The 21563-nt window shown below is 45.2% G+C and overlaps 1 protein-coding gene across 1 annotated transcript in view; it reads right to left on the reverse strand.

Moving 5' to 3' along the window:
• Window positions 1-21563, reverse strand: part of SLC12A8 (solute carrier family 12 member 8) — a 61141-nt gene that overhangs the window by 12940 nt on the left and 26638 nt on the right. Inside the window, exons 6-9 of the mRNA XM_054176532.1 lie at window positions 13817-13930; window positions 5454-5541; window positions 3939-4026; window positions 571-717 (exon numbers count right to left, since the gene is read on the reverse strand). Coding sequence (XP_054032507.1) covers window positions 571-717; window positions 3939-4026; window positions 5454-5541; window positions 13817-13930 — 437 coding nt within the window. The remainder of the gene's footprint in view (window positions 1-570; window positions 718-3938; window positions 4027-5453; window positions 5542-13816; window positions 13931-21563) is intronic.

Genomic DNA, 21563 nt, shown 5'->3' on the forward strand with positions numbered 1-21563 from the left:
CCTGGACAGGAGGGCAAAGAAGAGCTAGGTACCTCCCTTGAACGTGGTTAAGATCAGCACCAGTGCAGATAAGGCATTTGTCCAAAAAATCCCACAAGCAAAGTTATCCCATAAGTGGTTGTTTTGCCAGGGACATCTTGAAGAAGCAGGTCTGAGGGAGGGAGAGGACTGATGTCCTCCCCCCCGCCCACCCTAAACAGAGCTGTCTATATGTACGGGGAGGACAGACAGCTCCCAGGCCAGGACCGACAGCCCCAGAGCCACAGAACAGAGATGAGGAAGCAAGATGCCAGGGCAAAGCAGAGCTTCTCCTGCTCTGTGCCAGGCCCTGTGGAAGGGCTCCATGGCAAAGGCAGTGCAGCAGAGGAGACAGGCAGGGAAAGGACTAAAGGCAGCTGGGCTCTCCTTTTTTTAATAGAACTACCCATTTCCTGGCATAGTATACAAGATCCCAAGCCTTCCTGTTCTTGCATTTCATACATCCCCTATCTCACCCTACAGACACATAGAAATCCTGGCTTCTTAAATCACCAATATTCCTTCAGCAATCTCAGAGAAAGGATGACTGACCCCACGTCCAAGGAAGGCAAGCACAGGGATCACGTTCTCCTGGGCGATGCACTGCAGGATCCTGGGTGCTCCATACAACCCTCCCATGCAGGAGGCCAAGGATGAGATGTACAGCCCTAGCAAAAACAAGAAACCCACCAAGGACACCTGGAGAAGAGAATGCAAAGTCGATTATATTCTCTTTGAAGACTCCCTGAACAGGCTTAAATATATGTGCCTGTGGTGCTTGGGAATATGGTTTAGAGGTGAACTTTGCAGAATAGGGGTATCGGTTGGACTGGTGATCCTGAGGGTCGTTTCCAACCTGAATGTTTCTGTGATTCTGTGTTTTAAAAGACAACATACATTCTCTAACACTGCTAAAAGAACAGAGCAAGTCCTGGGAAGGCAGCAATTTAACTGGTCTGTGGCATAAAGTGCAAATAATTAATAGGGGAAAATTATCCCATAAAAGTAATTTAATACTGAACATCCTGTACTGACCAGAACCATTTGACAAGCTCATATCCAAGAAATTCTTTGTCACTTGAAGCAATTGCCACAAAGCAGCAGCTATTAGATTCCCCTCAAGTAACTGGAAGTGAGTTTATTTCAGGAGAGATCACTTATATACAGAGCACATCATACAGGAAAAGCTGCCCAAGCTTCCAACCATCCAAAACAGGAAGGCTAACCCCAGAGGGGAAAACCAATCCTGAAAGAAAAGCCACAGTAAATCCAAATCAAAATTACCCCTTCAACAAATGGCATCTCAAAAAGTACACTCTGAAGGATATAATACAATGACCTTATTTTCCTGTCTTCGATGAGGAAAGAATTTCCTTTGGCCAACATGAAACTTCTTTTAAAAAAAAAAATACAACCTTTAAAGCCACAGTGCTAACAAGGCTGGCTTTATTCCTGGTTGCCTTTCAAACAGGGAACATCTCTTGCTGAAGAGGGCACTTTACAGACTATCCCACAGAAGCAAGGACTGCAGCCTCCTGCACAGGTCCCCACCAGCAAGAGCTGCAAGCACGAGAAGTGTGTCTTAAAAAAACCTCCACTCAATACACAAAACCCCACAATGAGAACACTGTGCAAGAAAGCTTTGGAAAAGGAGTGCCCCTGCTACCTTGGTGTCAGAATGTGTGCACATATAGCCAAAAATACAAAAGTTTGGGTCTCCTTAGTCATCTCCAAGTCCAGCAAGACCACACCAACCTGACAGGCAGCCACAGAGACAGGCAAAGCATGGTGGGTGGCATCAGCACAAAGGCCAGGCAGGGGAAAAAATCCCCACATTTTGGTGCAGATCCATCATGCTCATACTCCACTGATGTGAGCTGCTGGAGATGCAGATAGATATCCGTGACAGAGGATGTCACTGAACACAGGACTTCTGCATCCCACACACCCTTTGCTCCTACCACTCCTCTCATGGAAAAGAAGGTCTAAATGAACATGGGTCCTCTTGGCTTCTGCCCTCATGGAATGCAGGTGGCACGTGTTTTATTAGAAGGAATTACAAAAATTTACCTGTCAGGCTACTGTCTTATCCTCATCTATGAAATCCATACATAGCAAAAAGGAGACTGGGTAAAAAGCCATGAAATTTTTGCCGTCTGGGGAAGGCATGTAGAATTGATGTCATGGCCCAGAACCATACAACCCTCCTACCGCCTCCTTTCCCCATGAAAATCTGCTCGCAAATTTTATCTTGTGGGACAGAAGAAACTTGAGGCAAAGATGAGCAGTTATCAGCTTCCATTAGACCAATCCTTGATGAAGAGTCTTTCCTTCCATCTCCTCCTAATCCTGCCCTGCTCTGAGAAATACTTGGAAGAAACAATCACTTGTGCCAGACGTCATATATTATTTTAGCTGTCAAAAATGCTTGCATTTAAATGTACTACTTGACATTCAAATCAGGGTTAGAAGGGAAGAGTCCTTTCCACTGAGGCTGATGAAAGGGTTTGCTGGGAGTTTTGAGCACGAAGAGCATGAATACTTTGTAAGAAATTGGCACTTTGAGCTCATTAGGAGCGAAATTACTGAATCTCATTTTTATGTTTAAAAAGCCAAACAAGTATGGTAAGGAAGAAAAGCAGCCAAGCACTTGCTCACCTGTGAGCGACAGAAAGGGAGAGTTTGGACTTGTAATGATCTCTCCCTCTTCCCTTTCTCCAAACATAATCATTAACATTCAAAGCAGCTTGCAATAACTCAGAGAAGCAACATGAATTTGGGATCGCACCACCGGTTTATTCCATACTGGGGAAAAGAAAAGCAAATTTGCTTTTTGGGAGGGCTTGTTTGTTCATATGCAAAATTATTAATCATCTTCACATTCTTTAATGGGAGGTTTTTCATTTCACCACTCTCCCTGCAAGGGTTCTGAAGCTATAATACAGCTCTAATGATCTCCTTCTCTTCGGCTGCTTCATTTGAAGTTGATTCTTTTAGTTCTTGTACTTTTTGCCCACTAAGACATTGACATACAAAGATGCTGCCTTAAAGAAAGGAGGCTTATTCCTTTTCCCTCTGAATCAGAGATGAATTTTTTTTCACTTTAACAGAAAGTGGCAGGAGCCCCATCAATAATTTGGAGTTTACTTTGTTGACTAGAGGAAGTATAGAGCTACAATTGCTCAGAAAGGAGCCAAAGCCAGGGTTTCAAATTGACATTTTAGACCGAAACCATGTTATAAATCAAACAAATGGCAGACACCTCCAGTTGAAATGAACCACAAGAAACAGTGTCAAATATGGTGAACCCAGGATTTTGGATAATGCTGACTAACAGAAAATTAGCCCTTCCACATCCCATTTAAAATAAGATGACGCCACACACCAAAATCTTTTGCTCTTTTTGAAGGCCTGCAGTGGTAAGGTTCACTGCCTGTACCACTGCAAACCTCCCTCATGCATATAACACCCCTGTGGAATATCTCAAGTTCGATAATCCTATTGCTTGTCCTGCAATTACAGCCTGCTAGATATGGAAATGTAAGCTTCACTTGACTTAGTAAAGATAAGCAGTGGGGTTCTTTAGAGATTTCAATTTGGTCTAAGCTTTCACCAATGAGAAAGGATACATTGAATAAAACACAGCATTTATCATTAGACCACATTAGCATGTTTTAGCTCTTAAAGCTATTGCTGGGTGATTATGCCAAGGCTCAGCATTACTGGGTATGCTGGTGAATGCAAAGCTACTCAAATCAATTGCACGCTGGGATTTGCAGTGGGGAAATCCCCCTGAATTTTAACGAGGGATGGGTTCCCAAATTCCTTAGGCTTCTGAAAAACTCAAGCATTCAGTAAGGCAGATGGCAACCCAAAAGCACCATTATATAAAGCCAGGCTGGGTTATTCCAGCAAGTTACCTTCTCTGCTATCATGAAGTCATAGCGGAGTGACTGACGGGTACAAATGGCTCCCAGCAAAAAAACAAAGACCATGTACAGAAACCACCTGCAAACAATAAAAATCAACTATTTTTTTTCCAGCAAGAGAAGACCATTGAGAATACTGCCTATTAGCAGAGCCAGAAGAAGGTCAAGTAGCTGCAAGCTGGGCCCTCAATCATTCCGCATGGGCTGCTCCTGCAGGGCTCACCTCATTGTCCTCTATATGTATCAGGGACTGCTGCAGCATGACGATATGGTGCCCCTGAAATAAAGCTACCTGTGCTGCTGTTCTATGCAACTAGGAATAACCTAGTCCTGGGGACAGACTTTTTAGCAGGGTCTGTTGCAGATTTTAAACTTGAAGAGTAGATTCAGACTAGCTAGAAGGAAGAAATTGTTTACAGTGAGGGTAATGAGGCACTGGAACAGGTTGCTTGGAGAGCTGGTGGATGTCTCACCCCTGGAAACATTCAAGGTCAGTCTGGATGAGGCTCTGAGCAGCCTAATGTAGTTTAAGATGTCCCTGCTTACTGGAGAGTCTGGCTACATGACCTTTAGAGGTCCCTTCCAATCTAAACCATTCTATGATTCTGCAGGTACATGGGTCTGCTCATCTGGCAGTAACATTAAACACTGCAGCCAACCTGCTCTACAACCTCAGATACAATCCTCCTTTGGTATGTCTGGCATTTCCATAATTCAGGTGGAGGGATAAGCTAGTCTGCCTGCAAAGCCCAGACAGATGTGAATGACCACAGTTCATCCACCTGTGACACTGCGTCATGTGGAATCTCCTCACATTTTAAAAGAAGCACCAATTTCAGCAGGAATCCCTCTGAGGATATTTCTTATTGCTCTGAACTTTGCAATTAAAAGCAGTATTTTCAAAAGCAATTCAGGTGGCAATGAAAGCAGGCAGGACAACCTCCTGAGGAGTTGTTTGTTGGGTTTTTTTAGCGTAACACTATTTTACTCCTGAGAAGCAGCATTTTGTGAGAGAGAACACAGCTTAGGGATGCAGGCCTCCTGCATTCCCCTGGCCTTGTAGGTGGTTAGATTGTCTCATGTGTCTTAGCCCCATGTTTCAAATAATGACCCTTTTCTACATATTTATATATATACACACATTTTCTACTCTCCTATGTATTTTATATTTAGACAGAAAAAGAGAGCATTTTGAAATCAACAGCAGTAAGTGATAAGATCATGCACCCTAAGCTGCTGAGAACTTTGCATCCTCCTCTGGGACAGTTGTGCCGGAGCCACAACACACATCCCGCCCTGCTGAGGAAGGACTGATCACATCTGCATTAATGAACCCCTTCTCTAACCCACCCAGGGTAGGTGGTGGTAATAGATGATAATTTGAATGAGAGCCAGACTTTAATTTTCCAGATGGCTGAGTAATAAAAGGTTGATGGGAATATGAAATGGATTGGTCACACCCAGGGAAGCCTCCAAAGAGTAAATTTTCCCCAATCCATGACTTACGAGGTACCAATAGCAGCCAGAGACCCCAGGGGGATGTTGGTAGCAGGCTTCTGGAGATCTCCACTCATATTGAACCCAGCCATCACACCTGCATTTTGTAGACATAAACACAATTTAGAGTTAAACCAACTTATAACATATATAATACACACTGCAATATGTAAGAGAATTTAATCAATCAGCTAATTGATTGCTTCAGCACAGTCACTAGTTCACTTTGTTGCACTGCCACCTATGCAAACACTGGCACCCATCAATTGGGAAGAAACTGTTTATGTCCTTAAGAGCAGCAAGCCACCACTAACACGTCTACAAAGAACCTTTTGTCCAGTTTGAACAGTGCTGGGAGGGAAAGGAAAAAGAAAAAAATTAAAAGGAGAAGTCTGAACAAACCCCATCTTATCTTCCTGCAAACCTCACAGAAGACAATGCAGCCCGATTGTTGAAGAGAAAAATGCAACCCTTCATCGCGGCAGCACATTCGGCAGGTGGTACTACCCCCCCAGACCAGATCCATTACAGGTCCTTGCATTCATGGGGCACAACTGCCACTGCAAAACAGCCTGTCCTGTTGTGTTTAATGACAAGTCACATGCACATTTAGCAGGGGGACTAACAGTGCACAGCACGTAGGTGGCACCTTCCAGCCAAGGGACCTGCTCTGCAAGTAGGCATTATCTCTGCTCTGCAGATAGGAAAACCGAAGTGCTGAGAGGGCAAGTGATTGTCCCAGCGTCACGGAGAAAACACGTGGTAGGACTAAGAATAAAGTACTGAGGTGTTATTTTAGGCCACAGTACAGGGACAGTCCACAGCCTAAAAAAAATCACCGTTTGAAGATGTGAGAAGGGGAAACAGGATGGAGCAAAGGATTACAGTCTCCATGTTGAGGCTAGGAACACAAGGTACAGATTGGTTAAGAGGCTTTGCCCATAGCTGAAGGAGAAGTCATACCAGACTCGGCAAAAAAAACACAACTCTTGTCATACTATCCCAAAACTTTTCCTAGAAGATTTCAGATATCTGCCACGAATAAAAACCAATAAATAAAAACCAGTGATTTAGAATCCTGATGAAAATTTGGAGGAGAACAGAAGAGCCTCTTTAAGACACTAACTTCTGCTCATCACTCCTTGGATGTCAGACTAACGTCTTCATCAGGATGCATGGTCCAGCTGCCAGTCAGCAGTGCTCATGGGATGATCCCTAGGAGCCAGGGTGAGATCACCACAGAACAACAATGGGAAGGAGGATGCCAACACCATGGCACTTGCAGCATCTGCCAGCCCCGGCAGCAGGGAACCAACCGCACGTCGGTCTGCACCTCAGCCGCCAAGTGCAGCAGTCATTCCTCATTTTCAGGGGCTACAAGAATAATGAAGCCACTCTCTGAGGCTGCAAATATGAGCAGGTAAGCTCTGTATCAGTGACAACTCATTGCATTGACTCCTGCCTGTCCACGTGTTCTCTCAGCATGGAGGATAGACAGGAGCTGTGGGACAAATCCCAGCGTAAAGGGGATAAACCCAGCTCAGACAGATGGATGCCTTCCCTACAGACCTTTCATAGCTACCAATGGACTACCAACAGGGAGCAAAGGTTGGGCTGCTAATCAAGAAACAGGGACCCTGATCTGTCTCAGACTTTGCTGTGCATCTTCAAAGCTCCATCTTCCCATCTATTTGATGGGAATTGTAACACTTCATCTCATCCCTGTGCTGGTGAGAGGATAGCACATTAATGAGCACAAGGCACTCACATGTTGCCAAACACATTAGCTAAATGTTCAGGGCTTTATTTATTTATTATTAACACTTTTTTCCTTCATCATCTTTTTTTTTTCCCCCCTTTGATCATTCCACTCAGCAGACATCTTTTTCTGTACTCCTTTCCACCACGCAGCCAGAGGCCCAACAGCCACTCTCCAGTCCCCAAGGGCTCCTGGCATTCCTCAGCTCTCAGAAGAGCTGTCTTCCAGATTTGAATCCTTGACACCATACCAAAAATGTTACAAATCAAAAGGAGTTCTTAATTTTCTCTTGGAAGACTGTTCTGTGGATGTACTTCTGAGCAACATCACTAAAAGTCCCTCAGCTGGTGCACTTTTCCCCAGATAAAGCTTCCAAGCACCACTCAAGCACTGCTCCTTTTAAGCAACTACACAATAGGCTTAGCTGAAGAAGAGAAAAGTTAGGAAGGCAGAAGTCCATGCAAATGGTCACAAACATCATACTAAATGACGTCTGTGAGAAGCACTCTTTGGTGACAGGCTACTTTGCAGTTCTGGGGCACAGTAGAATGCTGAGAGTACTCTGAATTTTGTTTCCAAGGGGAGCAAACTATAGTCAAAAGGACAGCTGTTAATCTCATGTGCCTCTTGGCCAAGTTTCCCAAACATCTGGCACCACCTCTAGATCTTGCAGCTTGAGCTTGACTCACCTCTTCCTCATCCAAATGCCTGCCTCAGCAAAGCACTAGGGAAACACCAAAATGGTGTTTTCTGGACTGAGTACGAAATAAAGTTGAAGACCTGTGAGTCATCGGCACAAAAATGACTACACAGCCTAGGTCACCTCATTGCCTCCCTCCCACAGACCCACTCATATTCAGGAGCAGCCAGGAGATGACCAATGACCTGATGGAGCCCACATAAGTGGGATCCTGAGATCAATGATTGACCTCCTGCCTGGCAGGGACTAGAAGTGAAACCCAAGCCCAGGCATACCATTAGCTTCTGTCAGGACCCCCTGGAGCTCTTCAGTGTCTCATAGCTTCGACTGACAAAGGTCAAGGCTACCACAGAGGGAACCAACACAGATATTCTCAGGCACTGAGGCCAAAGCCATCTCCTCTGTACTGCAACTATACCTCTGATCTGACTAGTACAAAAGTCTGGACAATCTGGCAGCAGAGATTATGGACAAAGGCACAGTCGTTTCTCCACCACTACCCAAAAGTAATTTTCCAGACAGGATGACTGCTGCCCAAGAGCAGCACTGGGAAGGCACTTTGTGATTAGCAGACTAACCACCCCCCTTTTCAATGAAAGGAAAACCTGATTATTTAAAATAAATAACTAAACAAATAAATAAAGACCCTAAACCATCACCACCCATAGCCTTGGCCACCCCTGCCAGAGAGCTACCCCGACCTGCAAGTAGTCACAAACAGCTTTTCTAGAGACACTAGCCACTCAACAGAAAAAACAACTCTACACTTCCATGTAAAATTCAACAACCTAGAGATGTTAGGACATTGCCTCCTCCAGACACAGACCTGTCCCTAGGGACATGGCCAATCCCTTCTGAACTTTAAGCAATCATATCTGCAGATTGTCCATGGAGAATATTATCCACCTCTCTGTTTCAACGAGATAGCAGGCTGGATTTTCCACACTGGCTATTATCTCAGAGAGCAGCAGATAATGACAAAGCTTCTGGACAAGGCAGCATGAAAACACGGTCAGCACAGCCAGGAAATTATGGCCGAGACAGTCTGTGCATTGCTGCTATTCCCAGCATAATCCTGTCCTGGGCATCGTCCAGGCAGTAGATACGTGCATGAGGGGACCACCTACATTGTATACTAGACACAACCATCAGCTCCACCAGCTCTGGCTTCTAACTCCACCAGCTATGGTTTGTAGCTGTAGATATGACATGCCTGTGAACACCCATCCCATTTGCCAGTGAATTGACTATAAAATATAAAAGGTTGGGTTTTTCCTTCACCCAAGAGATGAAGAATGGAAAATCTTAAGATAGGAATTGCAGCTAATTTTATTTTTTTTTTTTTAAAGGGCCAAATTCTCCACTGATGTAAGCTGGCACCTCTCCATAGACTTCCATGGAGTTGTGCCAGTTTACATCATCTGATAGCTTAGCCCAAAACTTCTAAATCTGTTTGCTGTCATTTTGTAAGTGTCAAATATGGTTTACTTCAGAACTGGTTTCGGTATGATGATATTTTCCACTAACACCGCTTCAAACATCGTCTTCCTTTCTTGTATCACATGACAGCACACTTCTTTCATTAGACAGAAAACATCTCAGGGATTTAGTAGAAGAAAAACACTCTTTGCACAACAGCAACTACGTTTATCTTCATTTCAAAGATGTGTTGATGGTTGTGTGGCTGATGCTAGGAGCTGAACGCGGCCAGGCAGCTCCCGAGACTCCTTCCCTGTGCAAAGGGGATGTTTGTCCATTGCAGCACAGCAGTAAAGCATGTGCATTGAGAAAGCAGTTACAAATACACAGGGAAACATCTGGATCACGCACAGACTCACTGCAGGGGCATGTTCACATCTTCTGTAGCAAGTATGCAACAAAGCTGGTGAGGGGTTTGGAGCACAAGCCCTATGAGGAGAGGCTGAGGGAGCTGGGGCTGCTTAGCCTGGAGAAGAGGAGGCTCAGGGGAGACCTTATTGCTGTCTACAACTACCTGAAGGGTGGTTGTAGCCAGGTGGGGGTTGGTCTCTTCTCCCAGGCAACCACCAACAGAACAAGAGCACACAGTCTCAAGCTGCACCAGGGGAGGTTTAGGCTGGATATTAGGAGGAAGTTCTTCACAGAAAGAGTGATTTGCCATTGGAATGGGCTGCCCAGGGAGGTGGTGGAGTCACCATCACTGGAGGTGTTTAAGAAGAGACTGGATGGGACACTTGGTGCCATGGTATAGTTGATTGGATAGTGTTGGATGACAGGTTGGACTCGATGATCTCAAAGGTCTATTCCAACCTGGTTAATTTTATTCTATTCTACTCTATTCTATTCTATGGTAGCCTTTATGACTGAAGCTGACAAATCTGAGTCTTACCTGCCCATGCATTCTGGTTCAGGCCAGATGTAGGTATACATTTTGGATCACTCAGCTACTTCTCTACTGTTAAATGACACATGTGGGGGAATAAGGCCAGCTGCAATGCACATCCAGCTGAAATGGTTTAAACAGCTATTACACAGGAATCAAATGGAGCAGCCTCTGCTTGCCACTGCTTGCCACTGCTCAACCATAAAACCAGGATAATGACACTTGCCTTGCTGGAGTGATACCAATAAAATACAGAGCAAACATTCCAACCTGGAGCAAAATGATCCAAAGAGGAACCTTGTGGGAGGCAGTATCTTACTACCAGTCTGTGGAAGGCTGGGACAACCATCCCACCTGCTCCAGCCAAAGCACACATCTAGCTGCTCCTCCTGCCCGTTCAGCCCTGGATAGGGGCTTCCCACAGGTCCTGCTCCTTTTTCCTTAAGTGGCTGTCCCTGTTTGATCTTGTAGCTGTATTTTTGAGGCTTCCATACTGCAGGAGAGTTGGACTAGATGACCTTTAAAGGTCCAGACCAACCCAGTGCATTCTATGATTTCACTGATGTTCCTGGTGGAAATGGGCAACTTAAATATCACTTGTCAACACATCTCAGAGACTAGACTTAAACCAGTTGAATTCAGATAACTATTTCAGAGGGAGAAGAAAGAGCTTATCCTGAAGGGATCAAAATAGTTTCACTTCAAAGAGGAACATTTAATCTCAGAACGGCCCAAACATCTTGTTTCACAATTTCCTAAACATTGAAAAAAAACCCAACAAAACAACTTTGCTATCAAAACAGCATCTTAGAATGTAAACTAACATATGCTAAAAATTAAGAAGAGTAAACATAATATTTAATAATTAAATTGAAAATAGAACATTGCTTTGGGTCAAAGAAATGCTTCATACCAGCTGGAAGCGACCCCTCAAAATGAAACAATACATTGTTTCACTGAAACTCTCCCTGAATTTCTGTTGCATCTTAACACAAAGGATTTTGCTCTTGGTGCCTCGGCTTGGTCACTGCCAGGGTGCCAGCAGAGGTGGGTATCACCTGGGCATAGTGCTGCGCAGGAGCAGGAGTACAGGCTGGATGTGACAGCCTGCAAGTGACGTTCATCTGTCCCCGCCGCTACTTTTCAGGTGGAAGTGCTGGAGATAGACATTGTCACTTGCTTGCAACCTGCATCACACTGCCTGCCCTGCATCAGAGGCACTGGCAATGCTCTCACCTCTCTCCAGCCTGCTATTAGTGTCACTGCCAAACCCATCCTTGAAATGTCATCTCCATTCTTGTGGACCACCTGTCCTGCTGGCAGGCTCAGGCTGCATCCAGGCAGTGCCCACAATGCAGTGGGGAAGCAGCTCTGCTCTGGCACGTGGGAAACCCAAGGTCCCCTCTGCAGCCCTAGTTTCACACCCCATTGATAGAGGAGAATAGAATAGAATAAACCAGGTTGGAAGAGACCTTCAAGATCATCATGTCCAACCTATCATCCAGCACCACCTAATCAACTAAACCATGCAACCAAGCATCCTGTCAAGCCTCGTCCTGAACACCCCCAGTGACGGTGACCCCACCACCTCCCTAGGCAGTCCATTCCAATGGGCAATCACTCTCTCTGTGTAAAACTTCCTCCTAACCTCCAGCCTAAACCTCCTCTGGCACAGCCTGAGACTGTGTCCTCTTGTTCTGGTACTGGTTGCCTGGGAGAAGAGACCAACCCCTGCCTGACTACAACCCCCCTTCAGGTAGCTGTAGACAGCAATAAGGTCACCCCTGAGTCTCCTCTTCTCCAGGCTAAGCAACCCCAGCTCCCTCAGCCTCTCCTCATAGGGCTTGTGTTCCAAACCCCTCACCAACTTTGTTGCCCTTCTCTGGACACGCTCCAGCAAGTCAACATCCCTCCTAAACTGAGGAGGCCAGAACTGGACACAGTACTCGAGGTGCCAGCATGGGTCAAGAGGGATGTGGAGGAACCACCTTCATTCATTGCCCCAGCCCTAGGGAGATGTGAGCTTTACTCCCAGCATTTCTGAAGTTGTGTTGGACTGCGCATTTCTGACCTGCAGTGAAGAAGTCTTGACTCACATCCTAAATATTTCTTAATCAGATCACACATTCTTCCACGCAGAGCACCAAACACAACCCTATGTTTCATGAGGCTCCTGAACTCCACAGTGCTACGACCAGCAATAACAGATGCCATACTGATGTTATATGGTACCCCTGGAACTGCTTCTCCAGAGGAATAATTTAAATCCTGTAAATAACCAAGCAATTAAAACAGAGCACATGAAAAATCTGTGCAGCAACCAAAGTAATTATACATCAGCCTAAACTATATCTTCAGAGAATGTTTAACAATTATTACTGGTATTAAAGCTGCTAACTAGCAAAGCAACAGACTGCCAGGGCTTTCTATAAATTATTTTGTCCTTCTTCCTAGCAGCCAAGTATTAGCAGTGATGAAGAACCACTTAATATGGCTAATCACGGTAATTTTCCACACAGCTTTGTCATAGCTATTCCTTCTGCTATAATCAGGGAGCTGGGGGAAAAAGAGTGTTTTTCTGCATCAAAGAGAGGGGTCATTAGGAAGGTCTCTTTCTTTGGCTAGGGACTTGCTTGGGCCAGGTAAAAGTCCTGCAACAAGGTGCACCTGACAAAGTGACTTCCTCCAGTGCCATCTGTTTTCACAAAATCTTTTCATTTGTTTCTTTTTTTTACTGCTGCAGTTCTGTGAACAACTTCCAGCAAGTTGCTCAGAGTTAATCCTCTGAAAATTCATTCTGTAATCCAAGGATTCATCGCTATGGAAACTGCTTATTATAATCGGTACTTTTTATAGCCTAAAAAAAAAACCCAAAAAATCAGCATCAACAAAAGATATTCAAACTCCAATTGATAGATGTTTCATTCCCACTGGAGATTGCCAGCTTTGGAAAGGGGACATGGTTCTTCCTGGTAGCTTAAGAGAATTAACATGAAAGCATCCAATCAAGCTCCTAAACGTGATCTCTGCTGACACGCGAAGATGCGTCTGTGACTCTGTGCAGGGAGTGGTGGTCCAGCATCATGAGCAATGGCACCAGCCCAATTCAGCCACTCACCTGCATAAGGAGAGGGAAAGCTCTCCTGTGTTCTTCCCATCCACCCACTGCAATCAAGTTATAAGACTTAACTTATAAGACAAATCATGATCAGTACTTTAAAGTAGGGAGCAGCGAGAACAATCAGTGCCTGAACCTCGTCCTGGGCAGAGAACGATTTACACCACCATGTCAACCCACAGAGCTGTCCAGCAGTTTCTGACCACAGAAAGACAAAAAAAAAAAAAAAGGAGAGGATGTTCAAATGAACAAGACAGGTGTGTGCAGAATCTGAGATGCTGGAGGAAATCCTGAATGTTTTGAATCAACCATGAGTCTGCTATGGTTGGGTATGGTCACTCTTGCCCTCTCAGCAAGGACTTCCCCTTGCTGCTTCTCTTCTCTGAGATACGACTGTGAAAGGAAAAATGAGGAGGATAAAACTTGACTGTACCTGTGGCAGCTGGGAAAAACACTCCAAAAACAGTGAAGAAGGACTCCCCCTGGCTGTAGTCCGGCAGTGTGTTGTTGAACATTAGCTCTTCAGAGTAGCCAACAAAGCCGTTCTCTGTGAAGACATGGAGGGCAAGAGGAGAACCTCAGAAACCACAGAGACTGCAGGAGACCCTCCAGCCTGCTCTTGGCAACCACCTATCCTCCAAACACCTATTGTAGCAGTGAATATTTCCAGAAATAGTTTGAAAGCATGAATGTCAGCTTGTTTGGTGGGGGGAGAAGGCAGAAAAGAGGTCACTATGGTTACAAGGGTGCAAATGCCACAGAAAGGTGCAGACATGGCAGTCAGCACCACCAGGCTGGGCAGCTCTTGCCAAGCAAGAACACAGATTGTATCAAGTCCCATCTGTGAGCAAGCAGTACATCTTCTTGTAAAACCTATCCATGGAGGAAAACAAGCTGCAGAGATCAGCTGATATTTATATTTATGTATCCATACCATTTTAATATTTTTTTCCAAATAGAGCAAAATTATGCTGCCACAAGACAACTGCATCCCTTAGCAAGCCCTCTCACTGTATCCTAGTTCTGTGGGTTTGCCTGCAGAGAAAAACCCAAGGTGTGCCCATGCTGTGATGCTGCTACCACCAGACTCAGTTTACACACTGGTTGACAATGAGCCTAAAGCAAATAAAGCTATTTTGCTGCAAGGTGGGCTCTCCCCTACAAGATGGGTTGCCCAGTGAAGAAAGAATAAAGTGTTCTAATGCTGCTCACTTACCCTCCTGAAGCCTTTGGTCTCCTATTGCTCCATTATCACCTCCAGACCAGGGCTAAACATGAGGCTGTGCATCAGAACCAGCCACCCCTCTCCCAAATCTTCTGCAGATGTTTTTCACGGGGCAAGAAGGAGCAAACGCTGAGACCGTGGACTGTGCTCTGTTCCTCACACCAACTTCTGCCAAGTCTTTCCAAGGTCATAAGTTTTGCTTTCCAAGCAGAAAGTTTTACAGATGATGGGAGAGAGGGGAAGGCAATGGGCAGGATATCAACATCATGCAACTGGTTTACTGGGTATGTAATGGAAGGCACTGTTCCCTCACTTCACACTGAAAGGACAGGTCAAATTCTTCCACAAACTTGGATTTATTAGGAATAGTTGAGCCCAACAGTTGACATGCTGGCAGGGCATTAATTAGAAAGGTTTTAAAAGCTTGTAGGTAGGAAAGATAAGTCATGAAAGCAGAGTAAGGAATTAATAATATGTCTGTGAATTAGATCATTTCATTTTCAACAGGCAACACTGCTTTTTAATGGAGTATCTTCGCCTGTGAAAACTTCTCCTCCCTGTCCATAATCCAACTGCTCGTGCTAGCTGGGGGTGGGAGCTAGGTAAAGTAGGTTCCTTTTTCCCTTCTGCCACTACAATCTATTTTCACAAGACTTGAATTTTCTCATTAGCAGGCAGGATGTTGTTTATGGCTGCACAGGGTGATGGCCAGAAATTAAAAAGAGACTCCATCAAAGCTGTCCCATGCCTCAAAGACAACATTAATGATGTTTGGATAACAGATTAAACCAGACAATTAAATTGGAGCTCTGAACACAAGACATATCCATTTAAAGTCTTGGAATTTGACTAACCACAGAGCTTTGAAGTTGCCACAGAAAAATTCTATAGATAATCAAAAGTTTCCTACTACATCTGCATTCATTGTGTTGCCCAAACATGGATGGAAACAGACCAATAGAACAGGTCTCCTGCTGCTAAGCTTTTTAAAAGCACCAGCTAACTTCACTAGGAACAAGTCCTGAATGAGATTTAAAGGGAATAAGCTCAGTGCAGCACACTGACCTCTGGACCTCACAGATGTCTGCAGAAAGTGCAGCTTCTGAAGAAATAAAGGGGAAATTTGTGTAGGCTGCATGTTCCTGCAAGACCAGACCTGACATCTTACAGCTGGAATTCATGCCCATGATGGCAGCAACATATGGGCTGGCTGCACAGCTCCCACCAAACTGCTGGAGGAAAATTTCCATCACTGGCCAAGGGATTTTTCACAAAGTGTTCCTCATAATGTTAATGCCTCATTAATACAACAAAAGGAATGGTCAGAATATGAATCTCACCCCAAGGAGATCTGCAAACCTGCTCCAACCTGTGCTTCACAGCAGTGGCATCAAATATATCTGTTACTCTTGAAACAAGTTCGTCCCACTGATTCTTAAAAATCTCCTGTGAAGTACACTTTAGCCTTGCTTGACGGTTACTCTTATGTTTTCCTGTCTTTACCATTTAGAACAGAACAGAATAAACCAGGTTGGAAGAAACCTTCGAGATCACAGCGTCCAGTCCATCATCCAACACCACCTAATCAACTAAACCATGGCACCAAGCACCCCATCAAGTCTCCTCCTAAACACCTCCAGTGATGGCAACTCCACCACCTCCCTGGGCAGCCCATTCCAATGGCCAATCACTCTCTCTATGAAGAATTTCTTCCTAACATCCAGCCTAAACCTCCCCTGGTGCAGCTTGAGACTGTGTCCTCTTGTTCTGGTGCTGGTTGCCTGGGAGAAGAGACCAGCCCTCGCCTGTCTACAACCTCCCTTCAGGTAGTTGTAGAGAGCAAGAAGGTCTCCCCTGAGCCTCCTCTTCTCCAGGCTAAGCAACCCCAGCTCCCTCAGCCTCTCCTCATAGGGCTTGTGCTCCAAACACCTCACCAACTTTGTTGCCCTTCTCTGGGCACGTTCCAGCAAGTCAACATCCTTCCTAAACCGAGGGGCCCAGAACTGGACACAGTACTCAAGGTGTGGCCTAACTAGTGCTGAGTACAGGGGGAAGATGATCTCCCTGCTCCTGCTGGCCGTACTGTTCGTGATACAGGCCAGGATGCCATTGGCCTTCCTGGCCACCTGGGCACACTGCTGGCTCATGTTCAGCCTACTGTCAGTACCCCCATGTATACAGGCATGTATTTAGGTTCCCCCTACTGTCTTACCAAAATCACCCCGTTTCAAGTTCATGATGTTATTTCTTGCCTGATCCACAAGCTATTTGCATATTTTAGTAGCATCCTTTCACCTATCTGAAACAGTCTCCATCCTGCACTGGTGCAGTCAATGGCTTCTGCCAGGCTGTAAAATTCTGTGTTTGCATACATCAAACCACAAATCATCCTTTTCACACCACTTCCCCAACTCGTGCAAGGTCATCTGGAAGTCTGACCCTCTCAGCAAGGGTCAGCTGAGCCCTTCCCAGCTGGGGATCATCTGCAAATTGAATCTGCATATTCTCTATTCCATCATCCAACCCATTAAGGAAAAAACCAAAGCCTTGTAGACCCTTGCAGAGCCTCACCATGCACAGTGTCCTGCTTTGTTAGTGAGCCATCTCCACTAGAGGTCTTCCAACTGGATTTTTGGGGCTATATAAATTCAGCTATGGGCTGACCCAGACACTTTGAGTGCCTCACGTGTCTTTCTCATGTAAAAGGCCAAGTATACAACCAGACTACATTTTCTGCAATACCATTTTGATCATACCACAACCAAAGAGAAGACTGTGAAACCCATGAGTCCAGCATCTGACCTGCAGCTGTGTGCATCTGATCCCTGCTAATCTTAAGAAGCCAAACAATCCCTTGTTCTATATCCATTCATCTGCTGCTCCCTTTTCTCCTTCATTCCCTTAAGTGTAAATCCTGGGTGGAAGAGACAAAGCCTGAAACCACAGCAGATGTCACTGGAACTGCAGAAAATGACTGCCACAGATCTGTTGAAAGAGTCACAGGATGCACCTACAACTCTATCCCACTTCTGCTTCCTTTGCTCACAGCTCTAGCGGGTGAGAGGAAGTCCAGCCATTCCACATTTCCCCTTTATATAGAACCAGGAGCTTTCTTGTCTAATTAAAGTTCATCCAAATGCTACTTGTTATTGCAACCTCACTTCTCAGTCAATCACCCTCCCGTGAAGCAAATCTCACATCCCTTTTGATGGGTTTTACACTAGGATTTGCAGTCCCCGTCAACTGAAGCAAGCCACTGGCACACGACCACAGAGCTGAGAACAGCATGCTGTGAGCATCTCCTGGCTGCCCTCGCGCCTGCGACTGGAGCGAGTCATCTGTGACCTTTCAGCTGTCATATTAATGAGACTAATTGTAGCTGACGGGGCAATTGGGCTGAAAATCATCCAAAACAAAACAGGAATCAGCGGCTGAGACCAATCGGTTAAACCAACAGAGCACTCAGTCGGTTGTTCACAGAGTCAATTATCCACATCCCATTGAAAATGCACTTCAAAAGGACGAGTTTCGGAAGGAGAAGGGAAGGAAATGTGATAGGGTCTATATTTGGCTCTCTGATCTCCAAACAAGGCAAGATCTATTTATTTATTTATTTCCATAAGAGGGTCTTTTCCCCCCCCTGGCTAATTGCTGGGCACATGAGACCCAAGGCAGATTCCTCCCTCCTTGCTCATTACAAAATGTTTGTCTGACAAATTTTGCTCTCAAATTAATTCATGCAACCTCACAGCCTCTAAATCCTGCCTCTAATAATGCTGCTCTTGCTGGCTTGCAGAGGGCTGGAGCTGAAGTGCTATAAACAATCTTCCCAGTGCCACGCTAGAAGGTAAAGAATCTGGATCCTTCTCTGTGCCATGTCAGCTTTATGGGAAATGCACAATAAAGAGCAGTAACAATCTATTTTCATCATCAGATACTCAATAAGGAGCAGGCAGAGAATGAGTTTCTCAAGTGGTTGAGCTGAAACAAATAAACAACGGGGGGGGGTGGGGGGGTGGGAAGGGAATGACTTAGAGCAACATCTGAATTATTCATGTGAATTTTGAGAAATTAAATCCTTCCAGTTGCCCTTATTAAAATGATGTAAAACAATAAAAACCACCTAGCAAGTTTCAAAAGGAAGACATTCCAGGATAGGCTTCCTCCATTCTCCAGCATGGGGGGGGGGACTACAAGGGATGCAGATGGAGTAGGAGGAGGAAGATGACCAGGATTCTCATGTTCCCCTAGCCACCACAGATGCTTAGAAGGAGGTACTAGCCTTTGCCTGGTTGCCATCACTACATCCCCACTCTGTCCCAGTTTGTTTCCATGATGCACTTTTTCCCTCAGCTCTTGCCCCATGGAAGAGGATGAAAGCAGCCCAGGAGGTATTTGGCACTCAGGACACCCTTTAGCAGGGCAACCCCACCGTGCAGCCTAGGGTTTTGGAGTGAGACTCAAGGAGGTTGGAGAAAGGGCACAAGGCAAAGTTGTGGTTATGTGGGGTCAGATCATTATGCAACGACACAGAGGACAACAGTCCTGCCAAGTTCCAGGCAACCTGCAGCTCATTACAGATTAGTCAAGTCTTGGCCAAATTCAATAAGCCTGTTCACAAGCTTAAGGTTAAGTAAACCCTGGCACTGAAGCAGGGGCTAAATAATGCAAAAATGGAAAACCACCTTACGAAAAGGCTCCCAGAAGACGGTCACGTAGTGCGCTCTGCTTGTGATCAGAGCTTCTAATTACAAAGGTGAATGCTAAAGGCATGAAATGGTGAGATTTTTTTTCCTTTTCCTAAATAACTAAGCCCACACGTTCCTGCCTGGAAGGTACTTGCTGAGATTTGTGTTCAGAGGAACAGCTGGAAGCGTTTTGTCTTGCAGCACATTTCCCAGGTCTGACCCCAGCATTGTCAGGATCCTCTGTGATGCAAGATACGGCGAATCAAAGAGTAATTACAAATCCTTGGCATAATCATCTCTCCTCCCGCTCGCTCTCCCATTTCTTCTTCCACCCCTAAACCCTCCTCACATAAGCTCCAAAATTCAGTTGTTCCCCTGGGATATCAGTCCAAGGACATGCCCATGCAAGGTCCTGGTGTGAGTGCTGGAGATATTCAGGCACGCTGTGGTGGGTTGAAATTACTCCCAAACTAATTTGAGAGAATTACCCCTCCCAAAATAAAATTTGCTAGACCAGCTCAGTTGGAGAGCAAATGAAGCCATATTTACAAGCCCACTACAATCTAGAAATATGAAATGCAATGAATATGTACAAAATATACAATATTTACCTGTATTTACGATTTATAAACTACACAAGAACCCGCCCTGGGCAAAACCAGGGGGTTACCAACAGCTTGCCCTCCCTGCTCCCTTCTCCCACCCTATACAAGGGAAAAGAGAGAGAGAAGAGCAAGAGTAGCTTGTTAGTACTTAGTCACAACAAAGAAACGCAGCCAAGGTCAGCAAAGCCAGCAGAAGCAGCCAGCTAGTATCTGCTAGAGCAAAGAAGCCAAAAAGAGAAAGAGTTCGTTTATACAACTAACTTTATGTTAGTTATCAAACCAATGGGATTATTTAGGCCTTATCATTATTGTCCCTTTACATCCAATGGTAATTTATTTACATTCTAACACTTTCTGCTCTAGATCTGTGGAAAATGCTTAGGCATCAGCCTAAAACTACCACATACACCAATATAGAGAAAAGGGGAATGGTCCTCACAGCCTGGGGCCAAGACTTCTGAGCTGGTGGACAAGTCCTGTCTGGTTGGTAACTCTCAGAAGCCGTGGTCCCTCAGGCATCTGCTGGGCAGCCTAAACCAAATTAATTCCTACACAGGTGAAAGTGCTCTATGCAGAGAAGGAGTAAAATTCTCCCTCCAAAAGCCCTTGCAATATAATTCTTCCCTGCCTACAGAAGCAGCTCATCCGTAGATGACTGCTGGTCACCAAACTCACCAAACATGCTAGCTACCCATAGCCTATCACAAAAGAATAGCATCTTCACATGTCAAGAGAAAGTTAAGCATGCCTGGTTTTAACACAGCAAGCAAAGCTGTTTTTCAGCACCTCAGTGTGCAATCACAGACACACAGAATTAATCACCAACATAGAAACTGTGGATGTGCAGAGATGCAGGCAAAGACAAAAATATGACCCAAACCCCAGAGTCTTTTATCTTTATGTTGCCACCACGCTGTGCAAACACTGAAATTTGATTTGAGGCATCAAGCAGCACAGGATCTCCTCACATAATAGCTCTGAGTGATGCTCCGTGCCAGTGCAGCCACACTGCAGATGGCTTAGGGCTTCCCTAGCAAAGGTACTTGCACATACCAGAGAACAACGTGGGCCCAGGTGACAGCAGCCTCATGCCAGCAATACCACACAGCACATCCAAAGAAGGTCACTGAAAATGGTGCACCTCTCCAGTGGATTGGCATCATTAAAGAGGCATGAAGAGGTCACTGGGGTCATGAGTAACACTTGAGTCATCTTTTCCAACAGAATTAAAAATCAATCAAAGCGGTGCAGTCGCAAGCCCCAGCCCTCCACAGCCCTCCGTGCACACGCTTGGCTTCCTGTGTTTGGGCTTCTTTAACACTGGTATTAACAATCACATTTCCAATGTTCTTCCAAGGTTAGGTCACTTCTGCAGCACTGCCTTTACAACCCTTTAGCACTCCAGTTCCAGCAGTACTCCCAAAATTTTTCCCCAGTCAAGTCACAGAATTAACCAGGTTGGAAATGACCTTCAAGATCATCAAGTCCAACCCATCACCCAACACCATTTAATCAACCAAACCATGGCACTAATGCCTCATCCAGTCTCTTTTTAAACACCTCCAGTGATGGTGACTCCACCACCTCCCTGGGCAGCCCATTCCAATGGCAAATCACTCTTTCTGTGAAGAATTTCTTCCCAAGATCCAGCTTAAACCTTCC

This window comes from Dryobates pubescens, chromosome 2 (genome assembly GCF_014839835.1).
Source record: "Dryobates pubescens isolate bDryPub1 chromosome 2, bDryPub1.pri, whole genome shotgun sequence".
NCBI lineage: Eukaryota > Metazoa > Chordata > Aves > Piciformes > Picidae > Dryobates > Dryobates pubescens.